This window comes from Amia ocellicauda, chromosome 14, assembly GCF_036373705.1.
Source record: "Amia ocellicauda isolate fAmiCal2 chromosome 14, fAmiCal2.hap1, whole genome shotgun sequence".
Taxonomy (NCBI): Eukaryota; Metazoa; Chordata; class Actinopteri; order Amiiformes; family Amiidae; genus Amia; species Amia ocellicauda.
The window spans coordinates 6,810,205-6,832,984 of NC_089863.1; the positions used below are offsets into that span (position 1 = coordinate 6,810,205).

The 22,780-nt window shown below is 52.3% G+C and overlaps 1 protein-coding gene across 1 annotated transcript in view; it reads left to right on the plus strand.

Annotated features, from left to right (window-relative positions):
• zanl (zonadhesin, like) overlaps window positions 1–22,780 on the plus strand; it is a 48,101-nt gene that overhangs the window by 22,312 nt on the left and 3,009 nt on the right. Inside the window, exons 51-99 of the mRNA XM_066722717.1 lie at window positions 123–251; window positions 483–621; window positions 831–972; window positions 1,227–1,423; window positions 1,735–1,873; window positions 2,025–2,141; window positions 2,375–2,499; window positions 2,765–2,910; window positions 3,839–3,982; window positions 4,129–4,236; window positions 4,413–4,582; window positions 4,894–5,096; window positions 5,270–5,411; window positions 5,725–5,811; window positions 6,156–6,349; window positions 6,482–6,623; window positions 6,890–7,140; window positions 7,318–7,466; window positions 7,728–7,856; window positions 8,088–8,226; window positions 8,436–8,577; window positions 8,832–9,028; window positions 9,328–9,466; window positions 9,618–9,734; window positions 9,949–10,073; window positions 10,319–10,464; window positions 11,381–11,524; window positions 11,671–11,778; window positions 12,136–12,305; window positions 12,576–12,778; window positions 12,952–13,093; window positions 13,232–13,479; window positions 13,661–13,838; window positions 14,090–14,198; window positions 14,426–14,520; window positions 14,612–14,788; window positions 15,471–15,673; window positions 16,136–16,280; window positions 16,602–16,843; window positions 17,012–17,176; window positions 17,607–17,734; window positions 17,878–18,149; window positions 19,164–19,375; window positions 19,627–19,771; window positions 20,303–20,550; window positions 20,666–20,795; window positions 20,973–21,177; window positions 21,605–21,766; window positions 22,394–22,524. Coding sequence (XP_066578814.1) covers window positions 123–251; window positions 483–621; window positions 831–972; window positions 1,227–1,423; window positions 1,735–1,873; window positions 2,025–2,141; window positions 2,375–2,499; window positions 2,765–2,910; window positions 3,839–3,982; window positions 4,129–4,236; window positions 4,413–4,582; window positions 4,894–5,096; window positions 5,270–5,411; window positions 5,725–5,811; window positions 6,156–6,349; window positions 6,482–6,623; window positions 6,890–7,140; window positions 7,318–7,466; window positions 7,728–7,856; window positions 8,088–8,226; window positions 8,436–8,577; window positions 8,832–9,028; window positions 9,328–9,466; window positions 9,618–9,734; window positions 9,949–10,073; window positions 10,319–10,464; window positions 11,381–11,524; window positions 11,671–11,778; window positions 12,136–12,305; window positions 12,576–12,778; window positions 12,952–13,093; window positions 13,232–13,479; window positions 13,661–13,838; window positions 14,090–14,198; window positions 14,426–14,520; window positions 14,612–14,788; window positions 15,471–15,673; window positions 16,136–16,280; window positions 16,602–16,843; window positions 17,012–17,176; window positions 17,607–17,734; window positions 17,878–18,149; window positions 19,164–19,375; window positions 19,627–19,771; window positions 20,303–20,550; window positions 20,666–20,795; window positions 20,973–21,177; window positions 21,605–21,766; window positions 22,394–22,524 — 7,820 coding nt within the window. The remainder of the gene's footprint in view (window positions 1–122; window positions 252–482; window positions 622–830; window positions 973–1,226; window positions 1,424–1,734; window positions 1,874–2,024; window positions 2,142–2,374; window positions 2,500–2,764; window positions 2,911–3,838; window positions 3,983–4,128; window positions 4,237–4,412; window positions 4,583–4,893; window positions 5,097–5,269; window positions 5,412–5,724; window positions 5,812–6,155; window positions 6,350–6,481; window positions 6,624–6,889; window positions 7,141–7,317; window positions 7,467–7,727; window positions 7,857–8,087; window positions 8,227–8,435; window positions 8,578–8,831; window positions 9,029–9,327; window positions 9,467–9,617; window positions 9,735–9,948; window positions 10,074–10,318; window positions 10,465–11,380; window positions 11,525–11,670; window positions 11,779–12,135; window positions 12,306–12,575; window positions 12,779–12,951; window positions 13,094–13,231; window positions 13,480–13,660; window positions 13,839–14,089; window positions 14,199–14,425; window positions 14,521–14,611; window positions 14,789–15,470; window positions 15,674–16,135; window positions 16,281–16,601; window positions 16,844–17,011; window positions 17,177–17,606; window positions 17,735–17,877; window positions 18,150–19,163; window positions 19,376–19,626; window positions 19,772–20,302; window positions 20,551–20,665; window positions 20,796–20,972; window positions 21,178–21,604; window positions 21,767–22,393; window positions 22,525–22,780) is intronic.

Sequence of the window (22,780 nt, forward strand, 5' to 3'; positions counted from 1 at the left end):
CCACTCAGTCACACTGTCAATCGATATGAGTCAGTCAACTGGACAGTCATTCCAACTGGACTAAAGCAGAGTCACTGACTGTCTCTCTCTCTCTCTCTCTCTCTCTCTGTCTCTCTGTGCAGTTTCAAGGACGCCCTGTGTGGTCTGTGTGGCGACTACAATGGCAACGCGGCAGATGACTTCCGCACTCCGGACGGGCAACTGGTCACCCAGCCCAATGACTTTGGGAACAGCTGGAACACGCACCCCAAGTGAGCCCAACACACGCACACACAAACACGCCAACCCACGCCACCACTCAGACACGCAGGCATGCAGACACATGCGCAGATGTGACACTGGTTCCCTATGCATTTGCAAGGCCACTTATAGATCCAACCTCTGGTGCCAAACAGCCCCAAATCCATCAGCTTCCATAGGACACAATCTACAGGTGCATTCCACTCTAACTGTTGAACGTCTGTGTCACTTTGGTCCTCCAGCTGCTACCCCACTCACAATGAGACAATCCCACAATGCCCTGATGAGGAAAAAGATGCGTACGAGAGTCCCGCCTACTGCGGGATGCTATTGGACCCCAAGGGACCCTTCGCTGTCTGTCACCCTCGCGTCAACCCCAATGTGAGTTATGATCTGAAACAGTGCTAGTCCTGGTCAGAGGTACTTCTGACAATAATGATCATTAATGTGAGTGTCTGTTGTGACGGGTTGAGCCCTAGAGTTCACACAGCACTGCTGCTGATCTGGGCTCTACAGTAGAGTTCACAGCGCTGAATCTATAAAGACAATCAGAGTGAATGACCGTGTCCCATGTCCCCGTGTCCCGTCAGCACTTCTTCGAGGACTGCGTGTTTGACGTGTGCGAGCTGGGGGGGGCGCAGACCCCGCTGTGTGAGGCCCTGGAGGCGTATGTGAACGAGTGTCAGGAGCGCAACGTGACCGTGGGGCCCTGGAGGAACGAGACGTTTTGCCGTGAGTATTCGCACACGCATGTAATCACATGGACAGGAAGGAACACTGTGAACAGGAACACGCACACACATGCAGTTATATGTAGCATGTTGACATAGATTGACTAAAGCAAGTACAGTCTGCCCTCTTATATAATCATGAGATCAATAAGAATAGGAATTATATATGAGCACAGATGGCGTTTGTTTCGGGTGTTCGTTTTCGTTTCAGTATTTGTGACCCCTCTGTCTCTCTCTCCCTCTCTCTCCCCTCAGCTCTGCGGTGCCCACCCAACAGCCACTACGTGCCCTGTGCACCCCCTTGCCCTGAGTCCTGTGCCCCCCCCACTCCAGGGCAGTGCCAGGGCCCCTGTGCGGAGGGCTGTGTGTGTGACCTGGGCTATGCTCTCAGTGGGGGTGTGTGTGTGCCCAAGGACAACTGCGGCTGTCAGTACGACGGCAACTACTACCAGGTAGGGGGCGCTGTCTCTCCCTCCCCAGCTGATGCACGTCTGAGAGTGTTAGGCCATAAGAACATAAGAAGGACATAAGAAAGTTTACAAACGAGAGGAGGCCATTCAACCCAACATACTCGTTTGGTGTCCATTAATAACTAAGTGATTCAAGGACTCTATCCAGTCTACAGATTTGTGTGGCCAGGATTGTTATAAGTTATTACAATGTTACTAAAACATTTAACTTTATTAAACACTTACTCTCTCTCTCTCTCTCTCTCTCTCTCTCTCTCTCTCTCTCTCTCCCCCTCTCTCTCTCTCTCTCTCAGCCTGGCGAGGAGTTCTTTGCCCCCGGGTGCCAGAAGAAATGCCGCTGTGAGGGGGGGGCAGTTGTGTGTGTGACCTGGCAGTGCTCCAGTCAGGAGGTGTGTGGAGTGGAGGAGGGGGAGCTGGGATGCCACCCCACAGGTAAGATACTGCTGGTGCCCTGTGTATCTGTAGAGTCTGTCTCTGTGTCTGTCCCTCTCTGTCCTCCCTGTCTGTGTACAGCTTCCTTGTGTCTTCCACAGTGTGTGTAATATATGTGTAGTTTATATTAGTATCGCTGCTCTGTCTGCAGGTTCGAGTGACTGCGTCGTGTCTGGAGACCCTCACTACAGGACCTTCGACGGGCGGTCGTACAGTTTCATGGGCACCTGTACCTACACCCTGGCCAGGAGCTGCCACAACACCTCCGGTACTGTCACCTGCCCCCGTCTGCCCCCCGTCTGTCTGTGTGCTGGCGCATTTATAAATGGCTGTTCTCTCTCACTGTGCCATTGGTGAACAGATACAGGTCCCATCTGACACACGTCACTCTGGCACCGTTGTGTGAGGTAGTTTGTTCATGTCTCGGTTCTAACAAATATGTGTCTCTGTGTGTGTGTGTGTGTGTGTGTGTGTGTGTGTGTGTGTGTGTGTGTGTCTCAGGTCCCTGGTTCTCTGTGGAGGGGAAGAACGAAGAGAGAGGGCTGAGGGGCGTCTCCTACCTGCGCAAGATCTACATCACAGTCAGTGGAGTCACGGTCACTCTGATGAAGAGCCGCCGCACTTTGGTCAGTCCCTCCTACCAGCTGACACCACACTGACACCTGCTCAGTTACAGGTCGAGGTCAAATGCCAGAAAATTGGTCGAGTTAACCCGTTTTCCTAGTGAAGGAAGAGCCCACAATGTGAATAACTATATTGTCAATGCCTATACTATAGGCTGCTAATCCCTGTCTGTTAATGGTGGGCAGCCTGTCTATGAATTGCTATAGACTTTTTGATGGAGTGTTATGGATCTCATTCTCTCTCTCTCCCCATCTCTCTCTATCCCAGGTGGATGGTGTGCGAGTCGCCCTGCCTCACTCCCCGTCTCCCTGGCTGGCCCTGTCTCTGTCTGGGCAGTACGTCACTGTAACAACCCCCTTTGGCCTCACAGTGCGATGGGATGGAAACCACTACGCTCACATCTCTGTGCCCAGGTTGGACAGCACAGCAGTCTTCCCTTTTCCACGTTACACCTGCAATGCACATTATTTCATCTTCTCATCTTCTATATGATCGTCTCTGTCCATCATTGCTCTGTCCTTGCAAACGTGTAATTCCCATTGCCATTTTAACACTTTCACTCTCTCCCCAACCTCACATATTTCTTCTTGCTCTCGAATCTTGAATATTCCAGACAGACATCTTTCCCGCTTTATTGTGTCATCTGCAGTTTGTCAGTAGCCCTGTCTTATTGCCCCACACCCTGATCCCAGCCTGAAGGAAATATATTTTAGTCACCAACACATTTACTTTTTATTATCTTATTATATTATAGTCAATGTCTACCATATGCAGGTGCACTCTCATTTATGCGCCAAATTCGCAATGCCGCCAAAAATCGCCAAGAATGAATTCAATTCTTTTTCTTCTGCTTGCTTCTCAAGCAGCACTCAGCACGGCTCTCAACATAGCCTTCTCCCTCTCCACTTCTCTCTCCCGTGCCTTTATCTCTCCCCCTTAACAAATTACATGCAAGCATAATGCATGTACTCTCATTAATCCGCCAAATTTGTTAAATCCGCCACATTTTCAGAAAATGAAATGTGGCGGATAAACGAGAGTGGACCTGTACATTCAACATACAACAGAAATATATAAATCATAGCCACAATATTTTCCACATTAATGAAATTGAGGCATATTAATCATATATGGATCATATATTGTCACCATATATTAAAAATAATATTGCTTTGCATGGACTTTAACTGTAAGACTGCACTCTTACTGAGCTGTATCACAGTTTATTTTCAAAAGCATCTCAATATCCCTGTCACACATTCATATAGATCAGTGTTTGTGCCGCACTGTGTCTTCTGCCACTTATAGACTTCCTCTCCCCTCCATCTCTCTCTCTCTCAGCACCTACTCTGGCCAGATGTGCGGACTGTGTGGCAACTATGACAAGGACCCTGGCAACGACTTCACTCGCCCCAATGGCAGCCAGGCGGGGGGATCAGACGACTTCGGGAACAGCTGGCAGACGCCGGAAGACGAGGATGAATCGTGAGTCTGGGGGGCAGAGATGAGCACTGAAAAATAGTAAATAAATGAGTTAAAATAGGTACATTAGTAAAATTCAATGTGTTTGAGAGGAGTTAGCTGTGTGTCTGATTGCCTCTCTGTCTGTCTGCCTGTCTGTCTCTCCATAGGTGTCACCCTGACAACGGGACAGTCCCCCCCTGTGATAAAGACATGGAGGCCGAGGTGTCCAAACCAGAGAACTGTGGCAGACTGACTGACTCACACGGGCCATTCAGGTAAACAGCGCACTGAGACACACTGAGAGACTGTGACACACACAGACACACTGAGAGACTGAGACGCACTGAGACACACTGAGAGACTGTGATGCACTGAGACACATGGAGAGACTGTGACGCACTAAGCGCACAATCACAGAACCCCATTGGAGTCCGCTGTCTCTCTCCTATAGGGACTGTATCGCGGTGGTGGACCCCAGGCCCTATTTCCTGAACTGCATCTATGACATGTGCCGCTACGAGGGGCTGCAGCAGACGCTGTGTGACCAGCTGCAGGCCTACACGGACGCCTGCCTGGCTGCAGGGGCACCAGTGCACCAGTGGAGGGCGCCAGACTTTTGCCGTGAGTATCCAGCCAGCTTCTCTCTGTTCTCCTCCCGATCCTTCTCAGCTCCTTGAGTCAAGGTGGCACTTAAGATGGCGGACCTCGTGGGTACCACTTAAGATGGCGGACCTCGTGGGTACTGGGGGCGTGTCCTCCGTGGGGCTGCTCTCAGGGAGACATAACAACTATCATGTGCTGTGGTGTGGCCATTTGTTTTGGGATTGAAGGCCTTCTATAGTAAATTACTGTTCAATCTGCTCCAGGAAAGTATAGTAATAGCCAACATTCTCTCTCTCTCTCTCTCTCTCTCTCTATTTCCCTCCTGACAGCCCTCTCCTGCCCCCCTAACAGTCACTACAGCCTGTGTGCCAGCGTGTGCCCAGAGAGCTGTGTGGCCCCCTCTCTGCCTGGGGGATGCCAGCCGGGCTGTGTAGAGGGGTGCCAGTGTGACCCTGGCTTCGTGCAGAGCGACGGGCAGTGTGTGGCCCTGAGAGACTGCGGCTGCCTTGACCCCCAAGGCTCCTACCACCCTGTGAGTCCCCAAGAGCCGATAAATAGCCTGTCCCCAGGACCAGTCAATGACCTGACCCCCATACTGCCCTGTCTGGAGCTCTGAGCAGAACCTGATCTCCATACAGACGTTTGTGCGTGTGTCTGACTGTGTCTGTGTTTGTGTGTGTGTGACTGTGTCTCTGTGTGTTGCAGGTGAATGAGAGCTGGTACCTGCCAGGCTGTGGGCAACGCTGTGTGTGTCAGGGTGAGGGGGTGATCCGCTGCCAGAACACCATCTGCTCCCCCACTGAGAGCTGCCAGCTGCAGGATGGGGAGTATGGCTGCCACGGGCCGGGTAAGACTGGACTGGACTGGACTGGACTGACCTGGACTCGACTGGAGATTACACAGACCCACCCACGATAGGCCACCCACGATCAGGGTTATACATCTTGTGCACCTCTAGTTATGCACAAAACCTGCAAAATCTAATACTTTTGCATGTATGGTTTATGCAATTGATTGTCTGAGTTTAAGGAGCTGAAAGTCTGGACAGCAGACGGGCCTAACTGAATAGATCAGTGTGGAGTTAAAACAGTCATTCTGTTTTTCTGTCCAACCCAGCTCTGAAATGCTAACCAAACATCTCCCGGTTTCTTTTAAAACAGCTTCACCATCTACAACAACCAAACCTACCACAACATCGACTGTGTCTACAGCCAAACCCTCCACTACAACCACTAGTAAACCCCCAGGTAAGAGCAGCCCGTATTGTACGGCTCCAAGACCAGAACTTAGAGCCACTTGACTTATGAAATGCTGAGAACTTCTCCTGCTGCTTCTAGTCAGACAGTGTAGACGTCTGCTCAGTGTGACTTACTGGCTCCAAGCGGGGAGATAAAGTTGTAGTTTTAATTAGAATTAGCCCTGGAGAGACACTATTCAGTCCAGTCCAGCTGGGTCTCCAGCCCTGACTGTTGACACCATCATCCCAGTTCTCAGTGATATAACTGCCCACCACAGGCATTGCCCATTGTGGCGCACAGCACACTTGTGGAGGTGAAATGGCTGATGCAGTGTGTGTGTGTGTGTCTTGCAGTGCAATGTCCTCCTAACTCACACTATGAGGTGTGCGGACGCCCCTGCCTGCCCTCCTGCCAGGCCCCCTCCACCAACTGCACCGGCTCCTGCATCACCGGCTGCCACTGCGACCCTGGCTATGTGTACCACGGGCGCCACTGCGTGCCCGTCCACCAGTGCGGCTGCCTGGACCAACACCACAACTACTATGAGGTAGGAGGAGGCAGGGAGAGGGGCGGCTCGGTGCCCTTAAAGGGCTTGAAGGGCTGTCCACCTGAGATATGGGTGTTAACTTCCTCTGTCTCTCTCTCTCTCTCTCTGTCTCTCTCTGTCTCTCTCTCTCAGCCCGGGCAGATCATTTTCGGTGAGGGTTGCTCGGAGATGTGCCGATGCCTGGGCAACTACAGCACAGAGTGCGTCAGTAACCAGTGCACAGCCACCGAGGAGTGTCGCTATGTCAACGGGGTGCCTGGCTGCTATCCCAAAGGTAGGGGGGCGCTACTGCGAGTTCTCTCTGTCTCTCTGACAGGGCTGTGTGGATAACTGTCCTGACTGTAGAGTCCACTGCCTCGATACCAACAGACTCCCATCTCCCTCTCTGTCTCTCCCACTCCTCTCTCTGTAGGTAGGGAGTGCCACTGAGTCTCTCTTTCTCTCCTTGTCACCTCTCTCGCTCATCTCCCTCCCTCTCTCCCAGCTCATTGTAGGTTTCAGGACATTCATTTTCTCCCTCTCTCTCTGTGTTTCTCCAAGACTCCTCCACCTGCATCGTGTCCGGTGACCCTCACTACACCACCTTTGACCGCCGCCACTATAACTTCATGGGCAACTGCAGCTACCTGCTCACGCAGCCCTGCAACAGCAGCCGGCTCCCAGCATTCTCTGTGTTCGCTGACAACGAGCACCGCTTCGGCCAGATGAGCGTCACTTACGTCAAGGCCGTCCACGTCCACCTCCCCGTGCAGAACCTCGTCATCTCGGTGCTCAAGGGAGGGACAGTGAGGGTGAGGGCCAGTGGACAGAGTGGGCGATGGCTGTGTTTAAGTGCTGCTTAACAGTTCCTCAGTGCTGGTTAACAGACTCCTCTTCTACAGTCCTCAGAGTGAGATGTCAACCCCCAGTGGGTTTTATAGGGGGCGTACCGTGACCTCCTGACACCTGCTTGTCCCCTCCCCCTCCAGGTGAACGGGTCAAAGGTGAACCTGCCCGCCAGCCCCGCCCCCGGAGTGTGGGTGTACCAGTCCGGGCAACACTTCACCGTGGCGACGGACTTCGGCCTGACAGTCAGATACGACGGCAACCACTACATGGACATCAAGGTCATCAGCGAGTGAGTGACCACAGCTGTCAATCAAACTGGCACTCGGCCATCAATCAGTAACTGTGTCAGCAGTCGAGCGCAGTCAGTCGCCAGCCTGTCCATCATTCACTCTTCAGCCAGTGAAGCCATTAATAAGACACAGGCATCGCCAGCCACTCAGTCACACTGTCAATCGATATGAGTCAGTCAACTGGACAGTCATTCCAACTGGACTAAAGCAGAGTCACTGACTGTCTCTCTCTCTCTCTCTCTCTCTGTCTCTCTGTGCAGTTTCAAGGACGCCCTGTGTGGTCTGTGTGGCGACTACAATGGCAACGCGGCAGATGACTTCCGCACTCCGGACGGGCAACTGGTCACCCAGCCCAATGACTTTGGGAACAGCTGGAACACGCACCCCAAGTGAGCCCAACACACGCACACACAAACACGCCAACCCACGCCACCACTCAGACACGCAGGCATGCAGACACATGCGCAGATGTGACACTGGTTCCCTGTGCATTTGCAAGGCCACTTATAGATCCAACCTCTGGTGCCAAACAGCCCCAAATCCATCAGCTTCCATAGGACACAATCTACAGGTGCATTCCACTCTAACTGTTGAACGTCTGTGTCACTTTGGTCCTCCAGCTGCTACCCCACTCACGATGAGACAATCCCACAATGCCCTGATGAGGAAAAGGATGTGTACGAGAGTCCCGCCTACTGCGGGATGCTATTGGACCCCAAGGGACCCTTCGCTGTCTGTCACCCTCGCGTCAACCCCAATGTGAGTTATGATCTGAAACAGTGCTAGTCCTGGTCAGAGGTACTTCTGACAATAATGATCATTAATGTGAGTGTCTGTTGTGACGGATTGAGCCCTAGAGTTCACACAGCACTGCTGCTGATTTGGGCTCTACAGTAGAGTTCACAGCGCTGAATCTATAAAGACAATCAGAGTGAATGACCGTGTCCCATGTCCCCGTGTCCCGTCAGCACTTCTTCGAGGACTGCGTGTTTGACGTGTGTGAGCTGGGGGGGGCGCAGACCCCGCTGTGTGAGGCCCTGGAGGCGTATGTGAACGAGTGTCAGGAGCGCAACGTGACCGTGGGGCCCTGGAGGAACGAGACGTTTTGCCGTGAGTATTCGCACACGCATGTAATCACATGGACAGGAAGGAACACTGTGAACAGGAACACGCACACACATGCAGTTATATGTAGCATGTTGACACAGATTGACTAAAGCAAGTACAGTCTGCCCTCTTATATAATCATGAGATCAATAAGAATAGGAATTATATATGAGCACAGATGGCGTTTGTTTCGGGTGTTCGTTTTCGTTTCAGTATTTGTGACCCCTCTGTCTCTCTCTCCCTCTCTCTCCCCTCAGCTCTGCGGTGCCCACCCAACAGCCACTACGTGCCCTGTGCACCCCCTTGCCCTGAGTCCTGTGCCCCCCCCACTCCAGGGCAGTGCCAGGGCCCCTGTGCGGAGGGCTGTGTGTGTGACCTGGGCTATGCTCTCAGTGGGGGTGTGTGTGTGCCCAAGGACAACTGCGGCTGTCAGTACGACGGCAACTACTACCAGGTAGGGGGCGCTGTCTCTCCCTCCCCAGCTGATGCACGTCTGAGAGTGTTAGGCCATAAGAACATAAGAAGGACATAAGAAAGTTTACAAACGAGAGGAGGCCATTCAACCCAACATACTCGTTTGGTGTCCATTAATAACTAAGTGATTCAAGGACTCTATCCAGTCTACAGATTTGTGTGGCCAGGATTGTTATAAGTTATTACAATGTTACTAAAACATTTAACTTTATTAAACACTTACTCTCTCTCTCTCTCTCTCTCTCTCTCTCTCTCCCCCTCTCTCTCTCTCTCTCTCAGCCTGCCGAGGAGTTCTTTGCCCCCGGGTGCCAGAAGAAATGCCGCTGTGAGGGGGGGGCAGTTGTGTGTGTGACCTGGCAGTGCTCCAGTCAGGAGGTGTGTGGAGTGGAGGAGGGGGAGCTGGGATGCCACCCCACAGGTAAGATACTGCTGGTGCCCTGTGTATCTGTAGAGTCTGTCTCTGTGTCTGTCCCTCTCTGTCCTCCCTGTCTGTCTACAGCTTCCTTGTGTCTTCCACAGTGTGTGTAATATATGTGTAGTTTATATTAGTATCGCTGCTCTGTCTGCAGGTTCGAGTGACTGCGTCGTGTCTGGAGACCCTCACTACAGGACCTTCGACGGGCGGTCGTACAGTTTCATGGGCACCTGTACCTACACCCTGGCCAGGAGCTGCCACAACACCTCCGGTACTGTCACCTGCCCCCGTCTGCCCCCCGTCTGTCTGTGTGCTGGCGCATTTATAAATGGCTGTTCTCTCTCACTGTGCCATTGGTGAACAGATACAGGTCCCATCTGACACACGTCACTCTGGCACCGTTGTGTGAGGTTGTAGTTTGTTCATGTCTTGGTTCTAACAAATATGTGTCTCTGTGTGTGTGTGTGTGTGTATGTGTGTCTCAGGTCCCTGGTTCTCTGTGGAGGGGAAGAACGAGGAGAGAGGGCTGAGGGGCGTCTCCTACTTGCGCAAGATCTACATCACAGTCAGTGGAGTCACGGTCACTCTGATGAAGAGCCGCCGCACTTTGGTCAGTCCCTCCTACCAGCTGACACCACACTGACACCTGCTCAGTTACAGGTCGAGGTCAAATGCCAGAAAATTGGTCGAGTTAACCCGTTTTCCTAGTGAAGGAAGAGCCCACAATGTGAATAACTATAGGCTGCTAATCCCTGTCTGTTAATGGTGGGCAGCCTGTCTATGAATTGCTATAGACTTTTTGATGGAGTGTTATGGATCTCATTCTCTCTCTCTCCCCATCTCTCTCTATCCCAGGTGGATGGTGTGCGAGTCGCCCTGCCTCACTCCCCATCCCCCTGGCTGGCCCTGTCTCTGTCTGGGCAGTACGTCACTGTAACAACCCCCTTTGGCCTCACAGTGCGATGGGATGGAAACCACTACGCTCACATCTCTGTGCCCAGGTTGGACAGCACAGCAGTCTTCCCTTTTCCACGTCACACCTGCAATGCACATTATTTCATCTTCCCATCTTCTATATGATCGTCTCTGTCCATCATTGCTCTGTCCTTGCAAACGTGTAATTCCCATTGCCATTTTAACACTTTCACTCTCTCCCCAACCTCACATATTTCTTCTTGCTCTCGAATCTTGAATATTCCAGACATCTTTCCCGCTTTATTGTGTCATCTGCAGTTTGTCAGTAGCCCTGTCTTATTGCCCCACACCCTGATCTCAGCCTGAAGGAAATATATTTTAGTCACCAACACATTTACTTTTTATTATCTTATTATATTATAGTCAATGTCTACCATATGCAGGTGCACTCTCATTTATCCGCCAAATTCGCAATGCCGCCAAAAATCGCCAAGAATGAATTCAATTATTTTTCTTCTGCTTGCTTCTCAAGCAGCACTCAGCACGGCTCTCAACATAGCCTTCTCCCTCTCCACTTCTCTCTCCCATGCCTTTATCTCTTCCCCTTAACAAATTACATGCAAGCATAATGCATGTACTCTCATTAATCCGCCAAATTAGTTAAATCCGCCACATTTTCAGAAAATGAAATGTGGCGGATAAACGAGAGTGGACCTGTACATTCAACATACAACTAAAATATATAAATCATAGCCACAATATTTTCCACATTAATGAAATTGAGGCATATTAATCTTATATGGATCATATATTGTCACCATATATTAAAAATAATATTGCTTTGCATGGACTTTAACTGTAAGACTGCACTCTTACTGAGCTGTTTATTTTCAAAAGCATCTCAATATCCCTGTCACACATTCATATAGATCAGTGTTTGTGCCGCACTGTGTCTTCTGCCACTTATAGACTTCCTCTCCCCTCCATCTCTCTCTCTCTCAGCACCTACTCTGGCCAGATGTGCGGACTGTGTGGCAACTATGACAAGGACCCTGGCAACGACTTCACTCGCCCCAATGGCAGCCAGGCGGGGGGATCAGACGACTTCGGGAACAGCTGGCAGACGCCGGAAGACGAGGATGAATCGTGAGTCTGGGGGGCAGAGATGAGCACTGAAAAATAGTAAATAAATGAGTTAAAATAGGTACATTAGTAAAATTCAATGTGTTTGAGAGGAGTTAGCTGTGTGTCTGATTGCCTCTCTGTCTGTCTGCCTGTCTGTCTCTCCATAGGTGTCACCCTGACAACGGGACAGTCCCCCCCTGTGATAAAGACATGGAGGCTGAGGTGTCCAAACCAGAGAACTGTGGCAGACTGACTGACTCACACGGGCCATTCAGGTAAACAGCGCACTAAGACACATTGAGAGACTGTGACACACTGAGACACACTGAGAGACTGTGACGCACTGATACACACTGAGAGACTCTGACACACTGAGACACACTGAGAGAATGAGACGCACTGAGACACACTGACAGATTGAGACACACTGAAACACACTGAGAGACTGTGACGCACTGAGACACACTGACAGATTGAGACGCACTGAGACACACTGAGAGACTGTGACACACTGTCAGTGATGCACAGGGACACTGTGAGACTAAGTCGCACTAAGTGCACAATCACAAAACCCTATTGGAGTCCACAACCACCCCTCCACACACATGGACACCGCTGTCTCTTTCCTATAGGGACTGTATCGCGGTGGTGGATCCCAGGCCCTATTTCCTGAACTGCGTCTATGACATGTGCCGCTACGAGGGGCTCCAGCAGTCGCTGTGTGATCAGCTGCAGGCCTACACGGACGCCTGCCAGGCTGCAGGGGCACCAGTGCACCAGTGGAGGGCACCAGACTTTTGCCGTGAGTTTCCAGCCAGCTTCTCCCTTTTCCCTGTTGATCCCTCTCAGCTTCCAGCTCCTTGATTCTAGGTGGCTCTTAAGATGGTGGCCCTCGTGGGTACAGTGGGCGTGTCCTTCATGGGGCTGCTCTCAGGGAGACAAAATTATAATGGGCTGTGGTGTGGCCTTTTGTTTTGAAGACCTTCTATAATAAATTACTGTACAATCTGTTTCAGAAAAGTATAATTATATCCTACCTTGTCTCTCTCTCTTTCCCTCTCTCTCTCCACAGCCCTCACCTGCCCCCCTAACAGTCACTACAGCCTGTGTGCCAGCGTGTGCCCAGAGAGCTGTGTGGCCCCCTCTCTGCCTGGGGGATGCCAGCCGGGCTGTGTAGAGGGGTGCCAGTGTGATCGTGGCTTCGTGCAGAGTGACGAGCAGTGTGTGGCCCTGAGAGACTGCGGCTGCCTTGACCCCCAAGGCTCCTACCACCCTGTGAGTCCCCTAGAGCCGATAAATAGCCTGTCCCCAGGACCAGTCAATGACCTGACCCCCATACTGCCCTGTCTGGAGCTCTGAGCAGAACCTGATCTCCATACAGACGTTTGTGCGTGTGTCTGACTGTGTCTTTGTTTGTGTGTGTGTGACTGTGTCACTGTGTGTTGCAGGTGAATGAGAGCTGGTACCTGCCAGGCTGTGGTCAGCACTGTGTGTGTCAGGGGGAGGGGGTGATCCGCTGCCAGAACACCAGCTGCTTACTCACTGAGAGCTGCCAGCTGCAGGATGGAGAGTATGGCTGCCAAGGGCTGGGTAAGACTAGTCTGTACCAGACTATACAACACTGGACTACACTGCATTGTACAGGACTAGACTGGATTATACTAAACTGGAGGTGCACAACACAAAAGTGAGCATCAATGCCAACACCTCCTCCTCTCCCTCTCTCAGACTCGGCCACATGTTCGGCCACAGGGGATCCTCACTACACCTCCTACGATGGCAGAGTGCACCACTTCCAGGGCGCCTGCACCTACACCCTCTCCAAGGCCTGCAATGTCTCCTCCGGCTTGCCGTACTTCTCTGTGGAGACAGAGAACGAGCACCGCGGCAACAGCAAGACAGTGTCGTACGTCAGGGCGGTCCGGGTTAACGTTTACCAGCGAGCCATCATCCTGGGCAAAGGACGTCAAGTGCAGGTGAGAGGCAGGGCAGAGAAGGAAGAGGATTGTGTGTTTAATTAGAGCTGTTTTTGTGTGTGTCTCAGTTCTGTTCATAGTGCTTGCGTCTCTGTCAGTTTTGGTAATAGTGTCTTTGTGTCTAACAGTACTAGGAATAGTATATGTCTGTTGAATGGTGTCTGTGTGTTTTGCCTGCCAGGTGGACGGGAGGCGGGTCACCCTCCCGGTGTTTCCGGCGCAGGGGCTGACCGTGCGTCTGAGCGGGGTCTTCGCGGCCGTGGAGACGGATTTCGGGCTCCACGTGCGTTTTGACGGCAACCACCATGCTGATGTCAGGGTGCCGTCCTCCTACAGTGGCCGGCTCTGCGGATTGTGCGGTGAGGCCCCGTCCGACGGGAGCACGAATTCGGGTTGTAATCAGCACTAACTGTTCGTGAACTTTTCACAAGTGGTTCATGACCTTTTGATGAACTTTCACACTGACTTTTCTCAAACGTTTTTCTAATCTCTAATGAACGTGTCACTCACTTTCCACTTTGGAACTTTTCAGCAACACAACCTTTGCACTGGCCTTTCACAAATGGATCACACAGGGGTTATGTTTTGCTCATTACTACTCTCCCTACAGGCAACTATAACAGCCAGCCTGGCGACGACAACCTGAAACCCGACGGGAAACCAGCGGTTAGCACCCCCGAGCTGGGCGAGAGCTGGCAGGTCCCGGACAACCGCACAGAGTGAGTCCCCACCGTTACACCCACGCTGGGTCGATGTTAGACTTAGGACGCGTGAGAGGGTGGCAGTCTGAACTGCTGATTTGTTAAAACTATATGAGAAGGAAACAAAGATGCAGGCTAGCAACAAACTCGTCCTTTTAGTGTCTTTTCTGTAGGTTGTGAATATATATTTAAATGTGCATTTCTCTCTCTCTCTTTCTCTCTCTCTCTCTCTCTCTCTCTCTCAGATGCTCCCATGATGGAGGGGTGGACTCATGCGACAAGACAGTGGAGAGTGATGCCCAGAAGCCCACCAGCTGTGGCATGATCACAGACCCCCAGGGTGAGCTTGCTACACAATAATGTCCCATCACACTCTCCCAAACTGTCCTTCCTGCTAAATACAGTCCCCCCTGCTTCCCCATCTCTCTCAGGTGTGTTCCAGCCCTGCCACTCGGTGGTGCCCCCCAGTGTCTACTTTGAGAACTGCGTGTATGACCAGTGTGGCACAGGGGGCGACACCGTGGCACTGTGCCTGGCTCTGCAGTCCTACGCTGCCCTCTGTGCCCAGGCTGGGGTGCCCATAGACTGGCGCAATAAGACCTTCTGTCGTAAGTATCTATTCCTGATCTGTATTATTGTTATTATTATTATAATTTGTTGTTGTTGTTGTTGAATGAAAACTCTAAGAACTGCTAATAGACAGTCATACTCTGCAGGTCAGTGTGTCTGTATTAACCACCCACCCCTCTCTCCCCTGTCTCCTCTCCTTTCTCCCCTTTCTCATCCTCTCTCTCCCATCTCCCTTTCCTCTCCTCTCCCATCTGCCCTCTCTCCTCTCCTCTCTCCCTTTTCTCTCCTCTCCCCTCCTCTCTCCCTTTTCTCTCCCATCTTTCCTCTCCCCTCTCCCCTCTCCCTTTTCTCCTCTCTTCCCTCTCTCCTCTGCTCTCTCCCCTCCTCTCTCCCCTCCTCTCCCCCCTCTCTCCTCCTCTCGTCAATCTCCCCTCTTTCCTCTCCCCTCTTTCCTCTCCTCTCCTCTCCCCTCTCTCTCCTCCTCTCTCCTATCTCCCCTCTTTCCTCTCCCCTCTTTCCTCTCCCCTCCTCTCCTCCCTGATTCCCTCTCCTCTCTAATCTCTCCCCTCCCCTCTCTCTCCTCTCCTCTCTTCCCTCTCTCCCATCCCTTTTCGCTCCTCTCCCCTCTATCTCCCCTCTTTCCTGTCCTCTCATCTCTCCCTTCCTCTCCCCTCCTTTCCTCCCCTCTCCTCTCTCCTCTCTCTCTCCCCACTCCCCCAGCTCTCTCCTGCCCGGTCAGCAGCCACTACTCCCCCTGTGGCACGGCCTGCCCTGCCAGCTGCACTGACCCCAGCGCCCCCAGCCAGTGCCCGCTGCCCTGTGTGGAGGGCTGTGTGTGTGATGCCGGGCTGGTCCTCAGTGGGGACAAGTGTGTGCCCATCAGCCAGTGCGGCTGTGTGGACAAGGACAACAACTACCATCCGGTAAGACACCACATTGCGGATTCTCTGGAACACAATATAGAACCACTATGGCATAGAATAGAATAAGTAGAATATATATGTGCTGTTTTGTGTATAAGTGTCTATACTGTTCTGCCTGTGTGTGTGTGCGTGTGTGTGTAGCTGTCTTGCACTGTGTGTGTCAGTGTGTAGCTGTCCTGTACTATGTGTGTGTGTGTGTGTGTGTGTAGCTTTCCTGTACTGTGTGTATGTGTGTACCTGCCCTGTACTGTGTGTGTGGGTGAGTAGATGTCCTGTACTGTGTGTGTCAGTGTGTAGCTGTCCTGTAGTTGTATGTGTGTGTGTCAGTAGCTGTCCTGTTCTGTGTGTGTGACCTCTCCTGTACTGTCTATACTGTACTGTGTTGTGTCTTGTGTGTAAGTGTCTGTACTGTACTGGGTATGTGGACTGTACTGTAGTGTGTTGTGTCTTGTGTGTTGGCAGGTGGGAGAGAGCTGGTTCCCGGGGCCAGGCTGCTCTGAGCGCTGTCACTGCGCCGCCTCCAATAACATCAGCTGTGAGGCCTGGCAGTGCACCCCCGCTGAGGACTGCGCTGTCCAGGAGGGGGTGCTGGGCTGCCACTCTACCGGTGAGATCAGTGACCACAATCACACACACAGATAGACTGTACAGCACTATACACACACTGTACTGACACATACACAATACTGACACACATGCACTGAGCTGATACACTACACACACACAAACACACACACAGACAGGCTGCATAGCACTATACACAAACTGCAGTGACACAAACACAATACTGACACACATGCACTGATACACTACACACACACACAGTGCAGTAAATACACTCAGACACACACACACACACACACTCCTATGTTCGGGGGGCGTGTGTGTGTGTGTGTGTGTGTGAGCATGTCCGTCTCGTGTACCGCAGGCCTGGGGGTCTGCCACGTGGCGGGGGACCCTCACTACTTCACCTTCGACAGCGTGCTGCACACCTTCATGGGCACCTGCACCTACACCCTGGTCACCGTCTGCAACTCCAGCCTGCTGCCCGCCTTCACCATCACCGCCAAGAACGAGGAGCGGGGCCAGCCCCAGGCCTCCTACCTGCGCTCCGTCACTGTGGCCCTGCCCGGGGCCACCGTCACCCTGGCCAAGAGCGGGAGAGTGCTGGTGAGAGAGGGGACAATTGGGAGAGGGAGAGAGGAGGAGTAAGGGAGAGGTGGAGGGGAGTTTGAGGCAGTCAGTCTATAATATGTTATATGTTATTTATACATAACATACTATACTATAACATATCTATAAGCTATGAGCTCTGACTGATTTTCTCTCTCTCTCCAGCTGGACGGGCGCAGGGTGCGGACCCCTCTGTCCATCACTGGCACGGGGGCGTCTCTATCCAGCAGTGGGGTGTACAATGTGCTGAACACGGACTTTGGGCTGACGGTGCGGTTTGACGGAGTGCACCATCTGGAGATCACAGTGCCTGGAGCCTACTACGACAAGGTACCACTCCCTGACACACTCAGTCACACACTGACACACTTGGACACACACTGACACACTTGGTCACACACTGACTAGAGCCACTACAACAAGATACCACTCCCTGACACAGCAACACACTCACACTGACACACTCGGTCACACACTGACTGGAGCCACTACAACAAGATACCACTCCCTGACACAGCAACACACTCACACTGACACACTCGGTCACACACTGACTGGAGCCACTACAACAAGATACCACTCCCTGACACAGCAACACACTCACACTGACACACTCGGTCACACACTGACTGGAGCCACTACAACAAGATACCACTCCCTGACACAATCACACACCGACACACGCGGTCACACACCGACTGGAGCCACTACGACTAGGCTGCATATTTACATTTACATCCCCCACTTCCTGTTTTTCTAGGTGTGTGGCATGTGCGGCAACTTCAACGGCAACGACAATGATGACAACCTGATGCCCAACCGGCTGCCGGCCAAGGACTCTGCACAGCTGGGCAACAGCTGGAAGGCCGAGGGTGACACGGACTTAGGGTGAGTGTCCTGGCAGCGCTGCCCATCCCGGGGCTCAACCCATTGGAGGGGACACACCCATTTCCTAGTCTCTGTGGCACTGCCCTGCCTGTGTCAACCACACACCAGCCGAACATAGCCAATGGTGTCTCTCTCTTGCTCAGCTGTGAGCCGGACGACAGGGAGGACCTGGACCCAAAGTGCACCCCGGGGGAGGAGTCCCGTTACTCCACCCTCTGTGCCGAGCTGCTGTTGGACGCCCGCTTCGGCCCCTGCCACGCCCTCCTGCCGCCCGGCCCCTTCCTGCACAGCTGCCTGTTTGACCTGTGCGAGTACCAGGGCATGCTGGGAAGGCTGTGCGACAATGTGGAGGCCTACGCCCAGGCGTGCCAGAGTCAGGGGGTCACTGTCAGCTGGAGGAACACCACCTTCTGCCGTGAGTCCGTCTGGCTGTGCATGTATGTATGTGTGTGTGTGTGTGTGTGTCAATGTGACTGTGTATCGGTATCTGTGCCAGATAGTCTGTCTGTGCGTATCCGTCTGTGTGTGTGTGTGCCTGTGTCTATCTGACTGTGTGACTGTGTGACTGTGTGTGTGTGTGTGTGACTGAGACTGAGACTACAGTGAGGGAAAAAAGTATTTGATCCCCTGCTGATTTTGTACGTTTGCCCACTGACAAAGAAATGATCAGTCTATAATTTTAAATCTTGGGTGAGAACCTCCTTCCCTCAGCCAGGGCATTGAAAATGGGTCGTGGATGGGTATTCCAGCATGACAATGACCCAAAACACACAGCCAAGGCAACAAAGGAGTGGCTCAAGAAGAAGCACATTAAGGTCCTGGAGTGGCCTAGCCAGTCTCCAGACCTTAATCCCATAGACAATCTGTGGAGGGAGCTGAGGTTCGAAACCTTAATGACTTGGAGAGGATCTGCAAAGAGGAGTGGGACAAAATCCCTCCTGAGATGTGTGCAAACCTGGTGGCCAACTACAAGAAACATCTGACCTCTGTGATTGCCAACAAGGGTTTTGCCACCAAGTACTAAGTCGAAGGGGTCAAATACTTATTTCCCTCATTAACATGCAAATCAATTTATAACTTTTTTGAAATGTGTTTTTCTGGATTTTTTTGTTGTTATTCTGTCTCTCACTGTTAAAATACACCTACCATTAAAATTATAGACTGATCATTTCTTTGTCAGTGGGCAAACGTACAAAATCAGCAGGGGATCAAATACTTTTTTCCCTCACGGTATGTGTCTGTGAGCGTGTTTGTGTAACGGTGTCTGTACCAGATAGTCTGTCTGTGCCTGTGTGTCTGTGTGACTGTGTCTGTCTTGGCCTATCTGACTGTCACATTTCATTTCAGTGCAATTTTCCTACGCCACACCTCAACTGAACTTACACATAAATAGAGAAAAAACAACTGATCTCTCTCTCTCACCCCGCAGCTCTGCCCTGCCCTCCCAACAGCCACTACTCCCCCTGCACCCCGCCTTGCCCTTCCACCTGTGCCAACCTGTTTGCTGAGTCCAGCTGTGCCCAGCCGCCCAGCGCCTGCGTGGAGGGCTGCCGCTGTGACAGGGGCTTCGTGCTCAGTGACGGACAGTGCGTCCCCCAGTCCAGCTGCGGCTGCGTGGATGACACTGGAGAGTACCATGATGTGAGTGTGTGCAGTAGACTGGACTGGACTGGACTGCTGCAGAATCACTGACTGGACTAGACTGGACTAGACTGGACTAGACTGGACTGCTGCAGAGTCACTGACTAGACAGGACTGGACTGGACTAGACTGGACTGCAGCAGAATCACAGACTGCACTTGACTGGACTGCTGCAGAGTCACTAACCCGCTTTCTCTCGTTTCCCCCCCCTTCTCTCTCTCTCTCTCTCTCTCTCTCTCTCTCTATCTCAGGTAGGGGACTCCTGGCTGACCAACCACTGCGAGCGCCAGTGCAGGTGCATGCTGGGAGGGGTACTCACCTGCTCGGAGTTCCAGTGCAGCGATAGGTCGGTCTGTGACCTGAGCAGCGACGGGATTCGCTACTGCAAGCCAGACAGTGAGTCACGCCCCCTCCTGCAGCCAATCAACCGCCGGGGCGGGGCTGCATTCGTGCTTTTCCATTCGTCAATATGAGCGAGATGTGCGTCTGGGACACACACAAATGGACAACCTGTCATACTGACTGTTGGACCAACAAACTAACCGAATGTCTGACAATCTACCTAAGGAACATCTGCACTGAGAGACTGACTAACAACCGACCACAGTGACAGACACATATGCTGACCTGAGACCTGACAAACTAAACGGGGAACTAACACACCTCCTGGCCGATTGACAGACTGACCGACAGACACACAGGGACGGACACGCTATCCGACTGACAGACTGACGCACTGACCGATGGACGCACATGCTGACCCGAGGACAGACAAACTAACCGGTGAACTAACACACCTCCTGTGTTACTGACATACTGACCGATAATCCCAATGGATAGATGGACACCCTCACCGACACCCCCACTGTGTCAGTATTGTACCATACCAACCCGATACAATGCTTTAACCCCCCATGTCCCTCTCAGGGTTCGTGAAGTGCACAGTCTCAGGGGATCCCCACTACCGCACCTTCGACGGCTTCGTCCACCACTACCAGGGCCCCGACACCTATGTACTGACCCAGAGCCAGCAGCTGCCCGGTGCGCTGATGCCCCTCACAGTGCGGGGCAGGAACGCCAGGCGGGGGGGCAGTAAGAGGGTGTCGTTCCTCCACGAGGTGTACGTGGACGTGTACGGGGTCAATGTGCGCTTCCTGCAGAAACGGGTAGTGCTGGTGAGGAGAGACGAGCTTTATTCTTATTATTGTTATTAATATAATATAATATATTGACTGTATGTCACAGTCGCTCAGTAAGTGTGTACGCTGACAGTGTATGTTTTGTGTGCAGGTGAATGGAGAGAGAGTCTGGCCCCCCATGCAGCCGGCCCCCGGGCTCAGGCTGTTCCAACAGTCGCGCTTCCTCCGGCTGCACACCGACTTCGGCCTGGCGGTCATCTTTGACGGCCACAGCCATGGAGGTGAGACTGGACACACACATGGACACAGGCAGACCTACATTTACACACACACACTGACACACTGCAACTGCCACTTATACACACATACACACACACACACATTGATATATTGATCCTAACACACACACTGACACACTGAGTTGTTGAGCCTAACACACTGACTCCTCCCCCTCTCAGAGGTGACCCTGCCCAGCACCTACAGATCCCTGGTGGGGGGTCTATGTGGGAACTACGACGGGCGAACCAACAACGAGTACACGCTGCCGGACGGCTCCCTGACACGCAACCTCAACGTGTTCGGCAAAAGCTGGCGTGTTAGTGACCGTGACCTAGCCCACCGAGGGCCCGCTTCGCCGCCCCCTGCCGCCCCACACGTACACAGGTAAGAGCATAAGAACATAAGAAAGTTTACAATCGAGAGGAGGCCATTCGCCCCATCGTGTTCGTTTGGTGTCCATTAATAACTAAGTGATCCAAGGATCCTATCCAGACTATTTTTAAATGTTCCCAAATTTTCAGCTTCAGCCACATCGCTGGGGAGTTTGTTCAGATTGTGACGCCTCTCTGTGTGAAGAAGTGTCTCCTGTTTTCTGTCTTGAATGCCTTGAAGCCCAATTTCCATTTGTGTCCCCGGGTGCGTGTGTCCCTGCTGATCTGGAAAAGCTCCTCTGGTTTGATGTGGTTGATGCCTTTCATGATTTTGAAGACTTGAATCAAAGTAGGGGGCACTGTGGTGCCGGGGAAAAAATAATCCTATTTTAGGTAACTCCTACAGCAACGGTAATACGATTTTGTTTCCTGCCCGACAGGCGCGCATTGGAAGAAGACCTGGAGTCTGGATTCGAGACGGAGGGGTGCAGCGAGGAGAATTTGGTGGCTATGAATGGGACAACGCAGTGTGGGGCGCTAGGGGACCCCCAAGGACCCTTTTCCGCCTGCCACCCTGCCCTAGATCCGGCACCGTTCCAAGAGTGAGTGTGGGAGTCTAGTACAGGGTGGGGGTGGGGGAGCTTAATTGGACTGTAATTGATCAATTATCTCAAATTACAAGTGCTGCCAAGTCTATTTGGATCCACAGTGACCAGGACCCTCTGAATGGGGACAGGGTTTGAGAGTTATAGGCTAAGACTAGAGAAGCACTGAGATTCTGGGGTAAGGAGACCATGACACACTGTGACGCACTGTTATACTGACGCACTGAGATACACTGAGAAGCTGAAGCCCTGAGGGATGCAGAGAAACTGTGACACACTCAGACGGTGACACTTTAAGACACGGAGACACCCTGCAGACACATAGATAGTGCAAGAGGCTCAGAGACAATCTGAGACACAAGCTGTGAGACACCCTGTCTGACGCACCAAGATGCTGAGAGACTCCAGTTACTGGCAGACGCAGCGAGAGAGGCTGACACACTGAGACTGTGACTCACCGAGACAACGCCACACAGAGACACAGACAAGATTAGGCTGCTGAGAGCCTGACTGCCTGTGTGACTGCACGCTTGTGGGACTCTGGGGTGTGTGTGTGTGTGTGTGTGTGTGTGTGTGTGCCCATGTGTCAGAGCGTGTACCAATGCCATGTGCCCACTGCTGCAGGAGCTGTGTGTTTGACCTGTGTGCCGAGCCCAGCGATGCCAGCCTGCGTTGTGCCAGCTATGAGGTGTACGCCCAGGCCTGCCAGGAGCTGGGGGTGAAGCTAGCAACCTGGAGAGAGCAGCTACAGTGCGGTGAGACAACATGCCCCAAATGCCATAACACGCCACAGCACATCATAACACAGCACATACCCCACATATGACAACACACCACAATACGCCCCACACACCAAAACACACCAGAAGCATGACAACACACCCGAAAAAGCCATGTAGGCCACAACACAACACACCACAACACACCAGAAAGGGGCACAAAACAGTGAGGCCTTGTCTGTGTAACACTACTTATGTAATTCAGCCTGAACCATTTCAAATTGTCACGTAA